At 42.9% G+C, this 21,460-nt stretch overlaps 1 protein-coding gene across 1 annotated transcript in view; it reads left to right on the top strand.

Annotated features, from left to right (window-relative positions):
• Positions 1 to 21,460, top strand: part of ADCY2 (adenylate cyclase 2) — an 812,163-nt gene that overhangs the window by 768,280 nt on the left and 22,423 nt on the right. Inside the window, exon 22 of the mRNA XM_030205406.1 lies at positions 5,421 to 5,528. Within this exon, the coding sequence (XP_030061266.1) occupies positions 5,421 to 5,528 (108 nt within the window). The remainder of the gene's footprint in view (positions 1 to 5,420; positions 5,529 to 21,460) is intronic.

Raw genomic sequence — 21,460 nt, 5'->3', positions numbered from 1 at the left:
GCCTGAACGGTGGTGACATGGTTATCTGATGGATCCAATACTCAGTACCCTTTAAGATCTTTGTGAGGATATTGATAAGAAGCATTACGAACTAGACATTTACAGCCATTTAAGTTTGGGGGGGGGGGGGGGTTTATACCATCCATTTTCTAATTAGAGATCCTCTGTTTATCTCACACCTTTTGGAATTTCATTCCATTTTTGGCTCTACTAACTCCCTCAGGAGGGCATTCTGAGCATCAACTACCCTCTCCATAAAAAAGAATTTCCTGACATTACTCCTATGTCTACCACCCCACAACCTCCATTCATGTCCTCTAGTTTTACCATTTCCCCTTCTCTGTAAAAGATTTGTTTCTATCTTAATACGTTTCAAGTTCATTTGTAAAGAGTTCAGAAGTCGTAAAGAAGTTGGTAAAAGTTTCCAGAGGTGTGGTCCTTGAACATAAAAAATTGAGGCATGAGTGTGCTCATGAATAATTTGTTTTAAGTTGGTACAATGAGTAAATTCTGATCAGCATCCAAGTAAAAATGATCTCTCTCTCAATATATATCTATATGTATCTATCTATTTTACTAGACTGCACATTTGATTGCTATTCTTTAAACATCTTACAAAATATTACAGGAAAAAAATTGGACAGGAATTAGAGAAAAAAGTATTTTATTATTACTCACCAGCACAGCATCGGATATCAGTTGCAAGTTGTAACAAACTTACAAAATCTAACATCGGTACCTTTGGTAATTATAAGACATCAGACTAATTATATACAGAAGAGAAAAATGAGGAAGGACAGTTTATTCCTCATACAAAGAACACAGAACAGAGAAAGAAAGAAAGAAAGAAAGAAAGAAAGAAAGAAAGAAAGAAAGAAAGAAAGAAAGAAAGAAAGAAAGAAAGATTCTTAGCTATAGAGAATTAGTTTCTACAAAGGGGGGAGAGCACCCTCTTCGGGGAAAAAATAGGCCATTTGAGGGAACTGAAACTCTCTTTCCAAGCATGGCTAGTTTTTCAGAGTTTCTTTGTCTGCAGCATGGTTTTATAGGGTGTGGTGACCATGCCCCCCCCATGTCCAGCTATTCTCTTTGCCCCCTATCCTCCCCTCCATGTCCAGTAACTCGCCCCAGCCTCCATCTGCCCCCCTTTTCAACCCCCGTCAAGTTCCAGTACCAACCCCAGCCCCACCTGCCCGCCCTTAGTTCCCCGACAGCCTGCTTTCTGTTCCTGCTGCCCCGCGATGCATTTAAGTCTTTTATTTTTTTTACCTAAAGTCGCAGCGCCACTGGCAGCGTTAGTTATAGCATGCAGCAGGCTTGCCTCCTCTAGCCTTCCCTTCCGTCTCAGTGTCCCGGCTTCCTCTGACATAGTTTCCTGTTTCTGCGAGGGTGGGACACTGAGACTCGGGAAGGGAAGGCTGGAGAAGGCGAGCCTGCTTCATGCTATCACTAACGCCGCTGCCGGCGCTGCGACTTCAGGTTAAAAAAATAAATAAAAGATTTAAACGCATCATGGGGTGGCAGGAACAGAAAGCAGGGCTGTCGGGGAGCTAAGGGCGGGCAGGTGAGCTGGCCCTAGGGAAAAAAGGTGCCAGTACGCCATACCGGTGCGTACCGGTACAAAAAAAACACTGATGAAGCATGCTATATTTCAGTGGCTCACCTCCAGATTGTATTTGCAGTACACCAGTCTTGGTGAAACCTATCCAGATTGTGGGGTTAACACAATTACCTCACCTCAGGGAAGGGTAGGCAATGAGGGAACACATACACAGGTAACAAAATATGAAAGGTAGCACACTGGAATGTAATTAGGTGTAATTAGACATCCCTCCAACAGCAAAATCCAAGCTCACGCAGCCCAAAATAATCACTGAAAAGAATAGGACACAATGCTCAAATGTTATAAAAATATAAAAGCTAATTTATTATATCGGCCGCAAGGAAAATAATGTAAAGCAGAGATAATGAACTTATGCTAAATTACCCAAAATGATGGTGAACAATGAGTGTTTATGTACCTGTCAAAGCAAGGTAAATATAACGCACACTGTATACCCTATGTCCTGAAATGATTAGGACTCCTAACCCCAGGCACTAGGAAAAAGGTAGCTACTACCTGACAGATGATGTATGGTTCCTTCACTCTCATAGAAGCAGAGTCGATCAGGGTGCTATGCTGTCTTGGGTCGATCACAAGAACTACAGCAGGAGCAGGGAGACAAGGCAAGAGACAGGAGCATGGTGGCAGGGCCATCAGACACTCTTTCTCTCTGCAGATGGTGATGTAGACTTCAGTAGACAGGCAAACAGCAGGTCTCAATAAACATTAGCAGGCCCCAGCAAACATGCAAACAGAAGAGCCACCTTTAACCAGTCAAAGATGTCTTTATAGCATGGCTGACTCAGATGAGGCCATGTCTCTGACAGTTGTTCTGATAACTGCCAGAAAACAACCAGATAAAATCATGATTTCGTGGAGCCTTCTTATACCCTTTTTCTCGGTATTACTTTCCTCCCTGTCTGAAACAGTAAGTTGTTGACTTCATGTTTTGACTTGGAAAAGCAAAACAATATGCCACATGCAAGATATGGCAGGGTTTCTGTGATCACTACTCACAGATTTCAGTAAACAATGTACAGTTATCACAGTGTTTGTCCAGCCATTGTGTCGCCCCAGTTACCAAAGGGGAATTCTGCAGTCCTTGGCGGTCGGTAGGCTCTGGAGCTGTTTTTAGAGTGTTTGCTGACTGCAAGCAAATCCAAGGCCTAACGAGCTCCAGGCCCCAGCACTGAAAGATGGAATTAGCCAGAGTCTGTATTTCACAAAGTCAGGTTAGCTAAATAATGCCAGGCACCATATTTCTATACAGCTTTGCTCTATAGTGGTATACAGTGCTCTATAATGCCTTCTATAGGACCTTTTGCTCCTACACACACATTGAAGGTGCTAATAATTGGCATTTACACGAATAAGTTCTAGGTGCTGTCCTATACACACCAGAGTCACTTAACACATAACTGAAAGGAGGGGGAACATGGACGGACTATAAGCATGTTGCCAAGTGACATGCACAACTTATAGAATATTGTCAGTTGTGCGTTGCATGGTCCCCTTAGGCACACCATCTTACACCAGCCAATGACTGTCATAAGTGGGCATGCCAACATAACTGTGCACTAGTATTCTTTAACAGTTTAGGTGCACCAAAGTTCTATTATAGAATTGACACTAAACTTTACTTTACTTACTCACCTCACCCTATAAAGCTCAAAGTGAGTTATGAAAAAGGAAATTTAACAAAGCTTGTCCTTCTAAATATTTCTCCTCTCAACCTAATTAAAAATGTTTTGTTTTTTTTAAATAAGTTTTCAACTGTTTTAAGTCCCATAACAACCTAATTGTCATTGTTCTAAAGGAATTTGATTCCATAGCTTAGGTCCCATACAACTGAACAGTCCTATATCATAAGTACTTAAATGTTACCATACTGGGACATCAAGTCCAGCATCCTGTTTCCAACAGTGGCCAATACAGGTCACAAGTACCTGGCAAGATCCCAAAACAGTGCAATATATTTTATGCTGCTTATCCCAGAAATAAGCAGTGGATTTTCCCAAGTCCATTTTAATAATGGGATATGGACTTTTCTTTTAGGAAGCTATTCAAACCTTTTTTAAACCCTGCTAAGCTAACTGCTTTTACCACATTTTCTGGCAACGAATTCCAGAGTTTAATTACATGCTGCGTGAATAAATATTTTATCAGATTCATTTTAAATGTACTACTTTGTACTTTTATTGCGTGCCCCCTAGTCCTAGTAGAATACATCTTGGTTCCAAGTTATACAATTGCCCCCTATATCATTAGTTCAGGCCTGCTTGTTGACAGAAAAAAACTATATTGCTTACCAGTTACAGGTGTTTCCCATAGGCAGCAAGATTGATCAGTTGTGTAGTTCTACCCACATCCCCTAGATTTATTTCCTTTCTACAGCTTTAGAAGTAACTGAAGAGTTGAAGAGACCAAACAGTGCATGCTCAGTACTTTACACTATATTCTGAGCTGTGGGACAACAGTTTGATCCCAGTGCCACTGGATGACATCACACACTTGTGTGCCTTATCAATCTTGTTGTCCATAAACAATACCTATTACTGGTATGCACCATTGCTAAATCTAATGCTTTACACTGTGCTTTGAATTATGTCTTTCCCTGTTTTTTATTTCCTCCCAACTCACTCTCCCTGCCACCACAGTAACAGTCTTCAGTCTGGGATCATGTACCAGGTCTTTAGAGGTTCTCAAAACAAGCTCTGCCAGTTTGGTTTGCAGGATAGCAACGACAAATATACTTTCAGGAGAAAGTATGGAAACACTGCTTTATACTACAAACTTTGGATGAATAATCCAATTATGAACATGAAGAAATATGTGTGGTAAACAGCCAAGCCTGGCCAAATAATCTTTTGTAGCAGTTTAGTGCCATAGCGCTCAACCCAGTCCTTGAGGCACACCTAGCAAGTCAGGTTTTTATAATATCCATGGTAAATATGTAAGAGATCAATTTGCATATCTATCTTATTTATATTCATTGTGGAAATCCTTAAAACCTGACTGGCTGTATGTGCCCCGAGGATTGGGTTGAGAAACACAGGCTATATAATTCCAGAGTCAGCCATTTAAATATTTGGAATTTTGCAGTACAGAGATCATGATGTTATGCACCATAATGTTATACAAGTACTATAGTGTTCCCCTAACTTAACCCCCCTTCCCCCGTTTACCAAGCCTGCTAGCGGGTGCCCTGGCCCCTGTGCTAATGCTGACACAGCCCATTCACTTTGAATGGGCAGTGTCAGCATTGCCGCTCCGCTTAGTAAACAGGAAGGTTAGTTATTATAGCCCTCAGCCAGGTCTGGTTTTTATGGTAATCAAAATAGGCAAGCTAGCCTATTTCTTTGGCCCAGTATATGCAAATATCTTCATAGATATTCAATGTGCATACCCTGAAATACAGGTCTAGTGAAGGACTGTGTTTGAGAACCACTGCTGCACCCCATATCCACTGCTCCACATAAAACCTGCCTGTACGGATATAATAAATTCCTGATCCTAGTGGGGAAAAAAAGAGAGAGAAGGTCAAATACAACAGTTTGATAGCCTTTATTTTGCTAAATTATTTACAGGGGAAATACTAATTAATCAGTTGCTTGTACAAATAGAAACTAAGCCATTCTACTCTCTAAACTGCCACCTAGTAAGAATAATGCATGCCCCTCTGCTATTAACTGAATCTGACTCTGCTAATTGAGCATCAAGTGTTTTCTTCTAATAATATGTCAGGGTTAGTAACCAGATATTTGTCTGTTGAGCATTTCACGTTTTAGCTAATGGCATAATTTGTGTTTATTCACAGTTGTTGTCTAAACCGAAATTTAGTGGAGTTGAAAAGATCAAGACCATTGGCAGCACTTACATGGCAGCCACAGGACTGAGTGCTACACCCAGCCAGGAATTCAGCCAGGTACAGAACTGACAATTTGCAAAGCGGACTAAAAGTCTATCTTGTATAGTAACCTCATCAAATCCTGTTCAGAACCCAAAAGAAGGCTAATCTTAAACGCTGATCACAGCATTTGAATATTGACCTGATAATATTTTCTAGTAAACACCAGCAGCAGCATTTAAATCTGTTCTTTATATTCAGTATGGTTATCTGTATAGAGAGTGGCATTAAGTGTACTTGGGAAGTGATTACAGCAGTGATATGCAGCCTCCTTGCTGTCTTAAATTATACGGAGAGTGGCTGAATATTGCCAGCTATCCACAGAGTTACGCAGAATGCCCATGCTCCATCCTGTAAGAATTTTCAATGGCACTATTTAGATAGTGCCACTGAATATTGGTGGTTAGTGCACTTATCCATATAGCAGCTGCAGATAACTGAGAAATATGGTAGGTAATTATGGGCCTAATATTCAAAGGGAGTTATGTGTTAGCCGCTGATTAGCCAAAGCATAACTGCCTTATTCATATATATTTTTAAGTATACAGATAGTATTAAACCATTTAAATTGCTAAACGGTCTGATACAATCACTATAAAAAAGTGAAATAGAGCAAGGGTGGCACTAAAATGTATCCATGCACTGGCAATATTCAGCCCCTATCAGGGTAAGTTTAGGCCTGCAGAACAGCAGCCTTAAACTAAAGTACAGTTCCACTCAAAGCACCAGGCAAACTGGGCAGCCACCTAGGTAGCACAATTTTAGATGTAGCACAAGGAGCAATTTATTTTTTTTAATGTATATCTTTATTGAAGTTTTTGAATCATAGTCCCAACTTATTACAAACATTGAAATGAAAAATTGTAAATTTTGCCCCTCAAAGCCCCCCTTGCCCATACCACAATGTATCCACCCTCATCACCCATCTTTCCTACCACTTTCCCCATCCTATCCAGTTTACACCATTCCTCAGCCTCATTGCTGTATTTCTGATGCAATTAAAGCTTAACTACCAAGCATTAGCCCAGGCTTCTAATTTTTTGTAGGTCACTTATCATGCACTCCCCTCCCTTCAGGGTATCCATTCTGTTGCCAATCTTCATCTTATTTGCAAAAGGCATACTTTTTATTTTAACCTTTTGGCAGTATCGCTCACAAATATATTGAACAGAATCTGCCCCAGGACAGATTCCTGAGGCATTCTGCTACTAACCTTTCCTTATTTTGAAACCAATTCCATTTACCACTACTCTCTGCCACCTATCAATCAGTCAGCCAAATTTCTGATCCAGTTTACGACCTTGGGCCACATCCTCAAGCTGCTCAGTTTATTATGATCCTCCTATATCAAAAGCTTTGCTGAAATCTAAGTAAACCACATTGAGTGCATGTCCTCAATCCAGTTCTTTTGTCACCGGGTCATGGAAATCAATCAGATTTGTTTGGCATGATTTGCTTTTGGTGAAGCCACATTGCCTCAAATTTTGTAACTCTTTGGATTGTAGAAAGTTCCTTCAGCAACATCTCTGTTATCTTTCCCATCACCAAATTTTCTCTAGAAGTAGACATTTTTCCCATAGTTTTAAACTGAAACCTTTTCTAGAGGTTGAAACTTAACAGTCAAAAAACTTTAAAAGATAGAGGGAAGGCTCAAATCTTGTTCTAAAAGACAGTTATTTTCTGTTCTTTGGTTGCTGGAGAGGTTGCACTGCCACTGACCTCAATTAGGTGTTAATTAAGGTGTGGGAAGTAGAATATTTGCAAAGGTTACTATGGGCAACCTGATTACTGAGCTAGCTTGAAAAAGCCTGTTTTTAAAAAGTCCCCTTAAATTCAAAACTATATAAAGAGGAAAAGTCCCACTGAACTTTCTGAGAAGTTCTGAGAGGACATTTCTCTGGTAAGTGAACACTATTTTGCTTTGTGCTTTGGGAACTTAAAGATTGGGGTTTAAAGGAGCAATTGTAGGTTAGTGATAGACAGAATAATGGGTGAGCCCAGCCTGCAGGGGAGGGGCTCTGACGAAGGTAGAGTGAGAGGGAACCTAATAGGGGGAACAATTAAGAGAGGAGCAAGGCAGGTCAGGTCAAGAGGAAGTAGAAAATACCGGGCGGGGGGGGGGGGGGGGTAGTAATAAGCATCCTGCCCAGAAACAAAAGCCAAACTGCATTGGGAGAAAGAAAAGAGGGAAAAACTGAAGAAGATGAGAGAAGGAAGAAGACATTAATGCGGGGAGGGACTGAGAAAGAAGTGGAAATGGTCTGAGAGGGAAAAAAGCATATGGTGTGTATATGTTAAGTACAGAAGAGGGACTATTGAGGACTGGCTGAGAGGCAGAGAATATGGGTTGTATATGGGCCAGGGTGGACTAGAACTGGAAGGCATAGCATGAGTGTGGTATAGGTGGCTGGGGGTAGGATGGTAAACTATGGTAATGGGTTGGAGAGGAAGAGAGACTGGTGGGTCTTGCACTGCTACCTCTAACATTTCTTTTACCCACAAGTCCTCCTTGTGTATGCACCATCTGCTATGCTCTTGCTTGACCAGCTGTGTTCACAACCCACCATGCTTTAATTTCCTTTATATGGACTTGGTAATTTGTGCCAAGTTGAGCACCCCCAATCATTTTGAAAAGTTGGCTCCTATGGCTCTGAATGTGAAAAGTTGTGCTGGGCTAGTGTACTGCTGAAGCCAAATAGAAGGAGAGCCTGTCGCAGAGTTAATTATAGAGACCAGGAGACTCCAGGAATAACCAGGATATACAGACACCATGAGAAAATCTATCAGAGGCTGAGGGAAATCAGAGCACCGGTAGAGCCACAGCATATGAGCCTGCTGAAGGAACTCAGACCAGGTGAGAGAGGGATTTAGCTGGAGACACTGATGGAGGAGACAGACAAGTAGAGAGAACAGACTGCAAGTCAGAAAAGGACTAGGGCCAGTAAGTATGTGTATGGAGCTATGCAGAGACCAACTGCAGGAAACACACAGGAAAGATGATCAGAATAGACTGGAAAACTGAGTGAAGTTAACTCAGAAAGCAATCCTGATAGTTAATGCTGAAGTTGTCCCATGGTTTTCTACATCATCCAAGTAAAACATTTAGTTCAGAACTGCAATTTCTGGCCTGGACTAACTTATTGGATGAAAGGAAAGTGCTGATTGAGTAGATTACTATGCCCTTCAGCCTCCCAGCTCTGGGCTGTTGCAGCTCTGACCTCACAAAACAATCCAAAAATTATTTAAAGTAACCTGCCCTGATGCTCACTGGTCTCACTGTAGCAGATGCGGCAATGAGTTACAAGTCTTTTGTACATTTAAAGGCTAATGGATGAGGATCTTAGACAGACAGGGAGACACAGATATACATATACAACCACACAGGGGGACACCTTCCACCAGGTTAATTTTTCTGTCAAACCATGCATTCCATACTAGTTTCTCTGTAATATTATCTGCAAAGAATTGTATATTTGTAGCTTACTCATTAGATAAAATATCATTTACTCTACTGTGTTTTATATATTATTTTGCTATAATCCAGGACCAACTAAACTTTTCTAAGAATCCTCATCTATCCAGAACTAGACACTGTGGTAGGACATGTAAGAAACCACCCTCCACAGAACATTTATTACATTTATCCTTCTAAAATGCCCAGGGGACTTCTCTGAAATGACACTTTGCACAACCCACTGGCACTTTTCTGCCTCTGCTTTTTCCTCATGCTTTGAAAAGCAGAAGCAGAAGTATGCCATTGAGTTGTAGACAAAGGTATTTCAGTGCAATCCCTGAGCATGTTGTGAGGATGATGGTGATTCAAAATGGAATACATTTTCCACATACGGAAAGCATTTGTTCTTGTCACAGTATGCCCAGGGTGGTACACTGAAATGTCTTTAAGCACAACACTGGTGGACTCCTAGCAGTGATTGTGCAAAGTGTTGTGCCCCCATATTCATAAAGGTAGGTTGTTTATTTTTTTATATGTTGGACATTGTTATATCAGATTACATTGCCTGTAACATTTTACTTTGCTTCTGCCTTGGACTAAAAATATTAGTCTTCCTGCAGTGCTCTGTAACAGACTTTTCCTGAGCACATGTCCCAGTTCCCTATGCCGTGTGGGACTTTTTTTTAGTGGCTGGCCTTGTCCCTGTGTATGTGGGCTAGAGCCCACCATTCTTTTCTCCTTTTGCGGTTTGAGACTGCATAGTCACCTTTTTTACTACCTCATTAACTTTCAAATCCAAACCACAAGAAACAGTATTTGAGGAATCTAGAGATTTGATGACATCCCAAAGAGCTTCTAAGGTAACAATAGGTGTTTTTCTCAGCTCTCCAAAGGCAGCTTGAACTTCATCGGAGCAGACGCCTTCTACTCTACCAGCAGCCTGGGGCAGATCTTTCTCTAAATGGCACTCCACACCAGCCATTGCTTGGTGGAAATCCAGCAACTCTCCTCGACCGGACTAAAGCTCCACAACCAACATCAATGCTGTCTCAAGTGACACCCCAGTGCTCTCTTTGCTTCCAGGTCTTGAGGGTGCTAATTTTGCTTAGGGACTTAGACTAAGGTCTGTGGAAAAGTGCACTGACCCCGCCAAAGCAGCAGCAGCTTATCTAGATGCCAAGGAGCCTTGATAATCCAACATTGCCTGCACCAGTCAAGGAGTAGAACCCCTCCACTTGGAGAGTGAGCACAGGATCCACCCTTTCGTTAATCCATCAGTTAGCTTGACACTAGGCAGCATGAAAGGTAAGAAAACTCCTTACTTAGCATCTGCCCGCAACACCATCTTGGTTCCCCTCCCAGGTTTAGTCAGTTTTTAGGGCATGGAATATAGCCAGCTCTCCAGACTGTGCAGTCTTTCAGTACTTAAGAAAGTCCCTTTTCTGCTGTATAGGACTTAATTCTCGTTACTCTTCAGTTTCTCCTCATCTCAATCTCTCTGGATGAGTCAAGCAGGATAGACTCAGGACTTGAGTCTCACCTCCTATCACTCAGGGTTCCAGCATGTACTCAATCCTTTTCCCAACCAGGAAGTGGAAATGGTTGCAGCTTTTCTCTCCTTACTATTCACTGAGGACAGGACAAGATGTACCTGATGACCCTTCCTATCCCCTCCTTAAAGCACCTTGTGCCCTTGGGTTCAGCTTGTCCTCAAACTTACAACTCCTCTTTACACTCTGCTTATGGAAACAGGACCTACTCTTGGCCTTTTCCTCCTCCTCACTGCTCCTCCTTATTCTCTTGGGTAGATGACTAAGGTCCTGTTAGGCCCCAGGGTAAGAAATCCACCACTCTGTGAATTACATGTTCTCTTACTGTTATCCTCTGTGAGAAGGAAGACAAAGGCTCTGCCCTAGACTCCTGTTTTTATGCTTCCCTCCAATTCCTGAGGATCTACTGCTGTTGAACTAGCTCCTCAGAAAAGACCACCCCTTCATTAGTTTGGCACTACTCTGGAGCAGAGACCCAGAATGTTCCTCCTGCCGCTGCATAGGAAGGCACATTGTATTGTCCTGCTACATCTGTATGGACGATTTTGTGTTGGAAGCCATTTAAATCAGTAATCATGAAAGATTACTTACAACACAAACAATACAGTGTGCTACAGTAGTGAGAAATATATAAAGTTTGAGCAATACTGAGGATTAAGAATTCTGATAAAAGAAAAGGATTTTGGTGGTGAACTAGAACATACAGTTTTAATTTCACTGTCTCAGCAGTTAATCAGACTTCCAGCACAGAACAGTTCATGTAACTTTCTTTATGCTACATTTTCATAGGAAAATCCACATGCACCCAAGCTAAATTTAAAATTTAGAAATGATTTTGTGTCTTGTGGCCTATGCATGGTGAGAATCACTTTGCATTCACACAGCTGTAAAGCCATTGATCTGCCCTTAAATTTACTTCATTTTACTAAGAGGCTGCAAAACGTAACAGTACAAATGATTTTAGAAGGAAACAAACCGTACACTTTATGTTATTCTCAAGCAATAATATTTCTGTCCAATATGAGAGTTTTATTTCTAGCTGCATTCTTTGGCATTTTCACACAGCATAGAAGTGTCATGGCATCTGCTCATTCAGTTTAGTCAGATCTAAGAAGAGCCTGACAACTAATCAATAGGTGTCAAACCCAGTAAAATTATTTTTTCTTCTGAGGAGTTAGAAATGTCTAATAGAAGAAAATATCAGATACAAGAAAAAACTTCTAGGCTATCAGGCTTATTTTCAAAAGAGAAGGGCATCCATCTTCCGACACAAATCGGGAGATAGGTGTCCTTCTTTTAGGGTCGCCCAAACAGCATAATCGAAAGCCGATTTTGGGTGCCCTCATCTGCTTTCCATCGCGGGGATGACCAAAGTTCACAGGGGCGTTTTAGCAATGTAGCGAAGGTGGGACTGGGGCATGCTTAAGAGATGGGCGTCCTCGGCCGATAATGGAAAAAAGAAGGGCGTCCCTCACAAGCACTTGGCTGACTTTACTTGGTCCATTTTTTCTTGTGACCAAGCCTCAAAAAGGTGCCCGAACTGACCAGATGACCACCGGAGGGAATCGGGGATCACCTCCCCTTACTCTCCCAGTGGTCACCAACCCCCTCCCACCCTAAAAAAAACAAAACTAATTTATTTTTTTTTTTTTGCCAGCCTCAAATGTCATACCCAGCTCCATGACAGCAATATGCAGGTCCCTGGAGCAGTTTTAGTGGGTGCAGTGCACTTCAGGCAGAGAGACCCAGGCCCCCCCCCCCCCCCACACCTGTTACACTTGAGGTGGTAAATGTGAGCCCTTCAAAACCCACCCGAAACCCACTGTACCCACATGTAGGTGCCCCCCTTCACCCCTTAGGGCTATGGTAGTGGTGTACAGTTGTGGGGAATGGGTTTCTTTTGGGGGGGGGGGTTGGGGGGCTCAGCAAACAAGGTAAGGGAGCTATGCACCTGGGAGTAATTTCTGAAGTCCACTGCAGTGCCCCCTAGGGTGCCCGGTTGGTGTCTTGGCATGTGAGGGGGACCAGTGCACTACAAATGCTGGCTCCTCCCACAACCAAATGGCTTGGATTTGGTTGTTTCTGAGATGGGCGTCCTCGGTTTCCATTATTACCGAAAACCAGGAACGACCATCTCTAAGGACGACCTAAGGACGACTATCTCTAAGGTCGACCTAAATGTTGAGATTTGGGCGTCCCCGACCGTATTATCGAAATGAAAGATGGCCGCCCATCTTGTTTCGATAATGCGGGTTTCCCCGCCCCAGAAAAACCTGTGCGCCCCGTTCGATTATGCCCCATCCACTTGTCTCTAACATGAACCATTACAGTAAAAAATAAATTCTGGTTGGGGATCTTAGAATTATTTTTAACTGAGACTTGTGAAGAAGAATGCTGGTGTCAGATCATCAGAAGATTTGCTTTATTAAACTTTTGTTTTAAAGCTACCACCTCTTCCTCACAGAGCCATGTTTGTCATCTTATATTGGGAAACACTGTGCTAACCGATGTTACCACATCCTCCAGCAACGAGTTCCAGAGCTTAACTATTCGTTGATTCCTCCTATTTGTTTTAAAAGTATTTCCATGTAACTTCATTGAGGTACTGCAGGTTGAAAACCACTACTGTAGAGTACACTCAGGTGCCCTGCAGTAGTTTTGGCATCTGAACGCTCCCCACGCATAAAAATATATATATTTTTTTAGGGTAGGACATGTGTTTAGGGGTGGAGAGAGTAGGCATGACCAGCGCTAATCGGTTAGCGTAGCTACAGTGGTGGAAATAAGTATTTGATCCCTTGCTGATTTTGTAAGTTTGCCCACTGACAAAGACATGAGCAGCCCATAATTGAAGGGTAGGTTATTGGTAACAGTGAGAGATAGCACATCACAAATTAAATCCGGAAAATCACATTGTGGAAAGTATATGAATTTATTTGCATTCTGCAGAGGGAAATAAGTATTTGATCCCCCACCAACCAGTAAGAGATCTGGCCCCTACAGACCAGGTAGATGCTCCAAATCAACTCGTTACCTGCATGACAGACAGCTGTCGGCAATGGTCACCTGTATGAAAGACACCTGTCCACAGACTCAGTGAATCAGTCAGACTCTAACCTCTACAAAATGGCCAAGAGCAAGGAGCTGTCTAAGGATGTCAGGGACAAGATCATACACCTGCACAAGGCTGGAATGGGCTACAAAACCATCAGTAAGACGCTGGGCGAGAAGGAGACAACTGTTGGTGCCATAGTAAGAAAATGGAAGAAGTACAAAATGACTGTCAATCGACAAAGATCTGGGGCTCCACGCAAAATCTCACCTCGTGGGGTATCCTTGATCATGAGGCAGGTTAGAAATCAGCCTACAACTACAAGGGGGGAACTTGTCAATGATCTCAAGGCAGCTGGGACCACTGTCACCACGAAAACCATTGGTAACACATTACGACATAACGGATTGCAATCCTGCAGTGCCCGCAAGGTCCCCCTGCTCCGGAAGGCACATGTGACGGCCCGTCTGAAGTTTGCCAGTGAACACCTGGATGATGCCGAGAGTGATTGGGAGAAGGTGCTGTGGTCAGATGAGACAAAAATTGAGCTCTTTGGCATGAACTCAACTCGCCGTGTTTGGAGGAAGAGAAATGCTGCCTATGACCCAAAGAACACCGTCCCCACTGTCAAGCATGGAGGTGGAAATGTTATGTTTTGGGGGTGTTTCTCTGCTAAGGGCACAGGACTACTTCACCGCATCAATGGGAGAATGGATGGGGCCATGTACCGTACAATTCTGAGTGACAACCTCCTTCCCTCCGCCAGGGCCTTAAAAATGGGTCGTGGCTGGGTCTTCCAGCACGACAATGACCCAAAACATACAGCCAAGGCAACAAAGGAGTGGCTCAGGAAGAAGCACATTAGGGTCATGGAGTGGCCTAGCCAGTCACCAGACCTTAATCCCATTGAAAACTTATGGAGGGAGCTGAAGCTGCGAGTTGCCAAGCGACAGCCCAGAACTCTTAATGATTTAGAGATGATCTGCAAAGAGGAGTGGACCAAAATTCCTCCTGACATGTGTGCAAACCTCATCATCAACTACAGAAGACGTCTGACCGCTGTGCTTGCCAACAAGGGTTTTGCCACCAAGTATTAGGTCTTGTTTGCCAGAGGGATTAAATACTTATTTCCCTCTGCAGAATGCAAATAAATTCATATACTTTCCACAATGTGATTTTCCGGATTTAATTTGTGATATGCTATCTCTCACTGTTACCAATAACCTACCCTTCAATTATGGGCTGCTCATGTCTTTGTCAGTGGGCAAACTTACAAAATCAGCAAGGGATCAAATACTTATTTCCACCACTGTACATCGTTGTGCGCTAACAGATTAGCGCGTGGTTAGCGCATGAGCCCTTACCACCTAGAAAATAGATGCAGTTAAGGGCTCATGCGCTAATGAGAAAATAGTGTGTGGCCATTATTACTAAAATAGAAAATGCAGCCATTTTACAGCCACACTAAAAGTGACTTCAGCATGCGAGAAACCCACATACTAATTATAGCAAAGATTACCTTTTAGCACAGCTTTGTAAAAGGGGCCCTAAAGCTTGAAATCAACACTTATCTGAATATCCATTAGTGACAAAATTCCAGGCAACCTTCTGACATGACATTGTGTTTTTGTTATGCTGCGTCAGAGTATAGGTTCCTGAAAAAAAAAGTACATTCGATATCTGACCCTCTTTACAAATATTTTTAAAATTCAAATAAACTCTGGCACAGCCATAATCCCTGAATAGTATTCCAACCTCATTTATTCACTCACACTCAGTGGTCCTTTTACAAAGGCTTGCTAGCATTTTTAGCGTGTGCTAAAAATAAGCGCGCGCTAAACGTTAGAGACGCTTATATATTTCTATGGACGTCTGTAGCGTTTAGAGTGCGCTAATCATTAGCACACACTAAAAACACTAGCGCGCCTTTGTAAAAGGACCCCTCAGTCTTTAAGTTGGTTCATTTCAATATGGCACTGGTGTATTTTGCTCTCAGTTTAAATAGTCAGCTGATCTTCTGAACCTATCACATTAAACTAGTTTCAAACACTCCTGCTTTTCATTAACACCCTGAGGTGTTACCGTGTTCAAGTCATATATCCATCTTTGTTTATTAAAATGTAAATACTGATCATAATACCCATCCTATCTCAACAGTATCTAGCACTGACAGTTTTAAATCAGAAACTGAATGCTGCTTTTCTCGCCAATGGAGCTGTCTCATTATCTGTTGTGTAATGTAATGTATCATTTGTATTCCACCAATTCCCTATAAGAAATTTCTGTAAGTATTTCCTAAACAAATATGTGTTCAAGTGGTTCTTAATTCCTTTGGTAAAGAACACCAAACTTTAATAGCTTGGTAACAAACTGAGGGCCCCATTTACAAAGCTGCGTCAAAAGGGGGCCTGTGTTGGCATCGGCGCATGTTTTTGACATGCGCCGAGGCACCCTTTTACCGCGGCGGGTAAAAGGTAGGTCTTGGGATTTTATTAGGAAATGGCCATGGCCACACAACCATGGTGGTAAGGGCTTCCGCTCTAACCCAGTGGTAACTGAGCACTGCCCAATTACTGCCGGGTACACACCAGCCCTACAAAAATAAAAATATTTTTGTAGCGCCGGATATGACGCATGCTGGGGTGGAAACTACCACCGGGCTGCTGTGGTAGCCCGGCAGTACTTCCCTTTTAGCAAGTGGTAAGCCCGCGTTGGGCTTACCGCTGCTTTGTAAAAGGACCTGTGAGTTCTCTAGTATCTTCGTATAGCGAACTCCCAACACTGAAGTAAAATAAATTAAACAGGAGTCACCAGCTCTAGATGATCTAGTAATAATAATAATTCAAAATTCATAATCTGCTTCACTTCACAGAACTAAGCAGATTACAATATAAGGGAACTAGAACATAAACCAGGAATTGCATAATCCAAAACAAATAACAGTCTATTACAAATTATCATATAATACAAATTTTTGGAAAAGAAACATTTTGAGAGTCTTCCTAAAAATAGTATAAATTGGAGATGATGCCAGAATATGTGAAATCTCCTTACATAATCTGGCAGCTTGACAAATGTGACAGGGTGTATGTTTTATAAAGAGAAACTGAGGAACCCCTGCCCAGGAACTGTGTACGTCAACCATCTGGGTTTGAAGTTAGTCCCACAGCCCAACCATACAGTTAATGTGAAGATCTGGGACCTCTGCACGGGAGGTATAGGAAAGTTACGTAGGAGGTCGTGGGGGGGGGGGGGGGATGACTAACCCTTCTGGGATTGGTTTGGATAATTTCCTGAGCAATGGAAGTGAGAGGCAAACATCCAGTAACTCATTAGCATAAGACTTGAATAGGCAAGTTAGACTGTGGACATTCCTTGTTAATATGGTTGTAGAAGGGAGGTAAGACCCCTGTTGGGCCCAAGGGGGAATATTCCCTCCCACAGGACCTTATGGAATCAGTGGATTGCTAGGAAGTTCCCAACACATCCTGACCAGAAAGGGGGGGATTCATTGCAAGACCCCCAAGGCTGCTGAACCTAAAGAGTTGGATATGGGGTTTTTTTCTCTATTTTTGAAGATGAGAGAGTTTTCTGGTGGAGATGGATGATGATGATGATGATTGGATAGATGGATGGATTCTGGTGAAGAACTGTGGACTGCCTATTGGTAGATTCTGGTGGAGGAATGTGGACTAATCTTTACTTTGGATTTTTACCAAGGAATCATGGACGCACCTTGGTTTTGTATTATTATATTTGATTTGGACTATTACAAGGATTATGGACTTAATTTTACTGGCTGATCCTTGTAGAACGGAGCTGACCTTGGGAGGAGAGAGGGATCTTCATGGACACTCGACCTACAACTTCAGGTGGGCAGTGGTGTGAAAAGTTGTGGCAGTGATGGGATCTTCGAGGCCACAAAAAAATTGGACAATCCAGGAACCCTTGCAAGGTGCAGACTCACCTGTACCACTGGCAATAGTACCTTGGGGATTCAGGTTGAGGGACACACACCCAAGGCTTAAGGAGTGGTGCTTGGTGTTTCTCTCTGTTCCTTTACAGGAAAATAGCATCAGAGGCCTTTATGAAGTGGCTCATGGAGCAGATGCAGGCCTAGCAGAAAGCAATGGACCTACATATTTCAAGAACTTTGGAGCAGCAGGTGCAGCAACAACAGCCACTTCTACAGTTGTGGGAGATGCAGACCCAGGAACTACAAAGCCTCGCAGCTGGACTGCTTTTTTAGCTACTTTTGAGCAGGTAGCTACTGTTGCAGGCTGGCACCTTGAACAGTGGGCAACTTGAACAGTGGGCTATTTGGGGAGGCCCAAGCGGCTTATAGGGCTTTGGATAGTACCAAAGCCCTGGACAATGTTTTTATGAAGTCATCTATCCAGGACAAATTAGGCTTCACTAAGGAAAACTACTGGAGAAAAGTTTGAGGCCAGACTTTTTTTGAAAGGGGATGGACCAAGGGCTATAGCCCAACACCTTGTGGACTTGGCCTCCAGGTGGTTGGAACCAGAAAAACAGTCTGGACAGGAGGTGGTACAGCTAATAGTCTTGGAACAGTTTTTGAACATTCTCCTACCACCTGTAAAGATCTGGGTGATGAGGCAGGGTCCTAGATCTATTGGAGAGGCTACATTACTGGTCGAGCATTACACGAAAGCAGAGGAGGGTTGGAGGGAAAAGAAAGATGAGTCTGTCCCGAGAAAAGCTCCAGTCAATTCAGTTGGGGGAAAAGGAAGGCTTGCTGAAATGAGGGATGGAGAAAAGAGGGTACTGGGAGGGAGAGGGGTCCTAAACCTGGGAACCCAGGAGGATGAAGTGGAAAACCCCAGACCCAGACAGGACACCCACCTGAGCTTGAGGTGCTTTGCAGACGCAGATCAAGGACACTTCCAAAAGGATTGGCCCCAGATAGACTGTTCATTTTCAGGAACCGGCATAGGACAGCTGGGGAGGCCCCTAGGAGACAAGAAGGCATTGAGAAGGGTGGGGGGTGCAGGTGGCTGGAGTAAAAATTGAAGCTCTGGTAGATACTGGGAGTAACCAGTCACTTATGTTAGGAACCCTTGCTAGGAGACTAAGAGTAGCGCTTTAGAAATGGTTGTTGTTGTTGTTGTTGGTTAGAAAGTTTTAAAGGAATAATACAGGTTTGCTGTGTTCATGGGGATGTTGAAAGGGAACCTACATATGAGATAGGACTAACCTGAGAGGGAACAACTGTTCCTTTGAAGGTAGCAGTAGTGGAAAAATTACCTTTCCTTTGATTTTTTTGGGGGGGGAAGGAATAGAGGAGATCCTGGCCCCTAGGGAAGCCTGGGTGATAACCAGAACCAAGGATTATTCCAGATCCAAGAACGAGAACTTGAGCTTGGGAGAAATCAGAATGTCCTAGGAGACCATGGGAAAACCAGGAAGAGTAAGGCCATTATGAGAGCTGAAAAATGGAAAGGGTTTTTGGCCTCCAACAAATGTAGAAGCCCTTAAGATACAGTTGATAGGTTCCAGCTTTTCCCAAGAGAACAGTCAGAGAACACAACTCTTAAAACATACTGAGACCAGGCAGTGGAGGAGAAGGATGAAGGGGAAGAGTTCACTCTGTACTAAAATAGACAACCTGTTATACCAGGTAGCGAGGAAAGGGGAGCAAGGAGTACACAAACAGCTGATGATTCCTAAGATGTTTAGGAGATCCTTAATAACGTTGGCCCATGACCATCCTTTGGCAGGACATCTAGGAGAACATAGTACCACCAGTTGCATTAGTCAGCAGTTCTTTTGGCCCAAAATTTATCAGGAGGTGAGGGAGGTCATGCCCAGAGTGCCAAAAAGTGTCTCAGCAGCTTCCTGAGAAAAGTCCTTTAATTCCTCTGCCTGTGGTAGAATGACCCATGGATCAGGTAGGAGTGGATATCGTTGGACCCCTGAATCATATTACTTGGTGTCGCCATATATATGGTTATGGTAGATTATGCCACCAGGTATCCCTGGGCCATTCCCCTTAAGAAGACAACAGGAAAGGTAATAGCCCAGGAATTACTGGGAATCTTCTGCCGGGTAGGATTCCCAAGGGAGCTATTAAATGATAGGGGAACTAATTTTATTTCCTGCCTGCTATAAGAGGTATGGTGAATGTTTGGGGTTAGACATATAAAAACCACAGCTTATCATCCCCAAACAGATGGTTTAGTCAAGCGGTTTAACATGAGCCTAGTACAGATGGTTAAGAAATGCTTAGAGGAAAATATTAAGGATTGGGACTCAAAGTATGGAGTCCCAATCCTTAATATTTTCCTCTAAGCATATACAGATTTTGATGGCTTTTAGAGAGGTACCCCAGGGGTCATTGGGATTTTCCCCATTTGAGTTGATGTTTGGAAAACAACCCCAAACCCTAATAGAGAGAATCCAGGAAGCCTAGGTTGGAGAGGATAGACTGGTCAACTTGATACTGGGCTATGTTCGCCAGCTGCAAGAGACCTTAGGGAGAACATTTAAAGTTGCTCGGGAGAATTTAGAAAAGGCCCAAGGATGGCAGAAATCTTATTATAATAAGAAAGCTAGACAACAGGAATTTCAACCCCAAGACCAGCTGTTAGTGCTATTACCCACTGCTTTGAATAAATTACTGGCTAAGTGTTAAGGACCCCTTTTGATAAAACGTTGAGTAGGTCTAGTGGACTATGAGGTTAGCCAAGGGGGTAACAGGAGTCAAGTGTTCCATGCTAATTTATTAAAGCCTCAGGTAGATCAGGAAGCCCTAGGGGCAGATCACATAAAGGATGAAGAGGAAGATTTGGGGTCTGAACTATGGGATCTGAAGGCCGAATCCTAAATAACGATCAGAGAGGACCTAACCTCAAAGCAGAAAACCCAGTTAGAGCAATTCTTATATAACTTTCAATATGTGTTTTTGCCTCTCCTAACTCGTACCCACCTAGGGGTGCAAAAAATTGCAACCCAACTTGGGAAGGTAGTAAGACAGAAACTGTACCATCTTCCAGAGGCAAACCAACAGGAAGTAGTGAAAGAGGTGGCAGAGATGCTAAGCTTAGGGGTTATTGAGGAATCTATAAGTTAGTGGTCTAGCGCAATAGTGTTAGTACCAAAGTCCGATTGCTCTACATGTTTTTGTTTTGATTTTACACAAGTCAGTGCAGTCTCCCACTTTGACGCACACCCAATGTCTACAGTAGAAGACCTTGTAGGGAATTGAGGGGGGGGGGGCTCAATATATTTCTACTTTGGATTTGACAAAAGGATATTGTCAAATCCCATTAGACCTATCATCCAGAGAAAAAACGACTCTTGTCACTCCAGTGGTCTGTATCAGTAAAGGCCTCCTGTTTGGACTACGTGGGGCTCCAGGAACTTTTTAAAGGGTCATGAACTGAGTATTGAGGCCACAGCAGGAGTATGCCAATGTGTATTTGGCGATGTGGTGATATGTTCACATTCATGGGAGAGCCACCTTAAGACACTTAACTGCCGTATGTGAGTTCAAAAGGGAAGCTGAATTAATGACCAACCCAATGAAGTGCTCTCTTGGCCAAAGGGGGTCCAGTACTTGGGGCTCCCAGTGGGGAATGTTTGGGAAAGTGGAAGCAATTCAGAAAAATCCAATCCCACAGACCAAGAAACAGTTAAGAGCATTTCTAGGGTTGGTGGGTTATTATCGTAAATTTGTTCCACGGTTTTCAGAGATAGCTTCTGATCTTACGAATTTATTGAAAACTTCCCACCCCGATAGGATAGTCTGGGATAGACTGGCAAATGCAGCTTTCCAGAATCTTAAAGAGGCCCTATGTAAAAACCTATACTTTAAAATATTGATTTCAAGTGAGAGTTCACCTTGCAAACATGCTTCAGGGCTAGGGCTGGG

The sequence above is a fragment of the Microcaecilia unicolor genome, chromosome 1, assembly GCF_901765095.1.
Source record: "Microcaecilia unicolor chromosome 1, aMicUni1.1, whole genome shotgun sequence".
NCBI classification, from domain to species: domain Eukaryota; kingdom Metazoa; phylum Chordata; class Amphibia; order Gymnophiona; family Siphonopidae; genus Microcaecilia; species Microcaecilia unicolor.
This window is presented reverse-complemented; position numbering and strand designations above follow the sequence as displayed.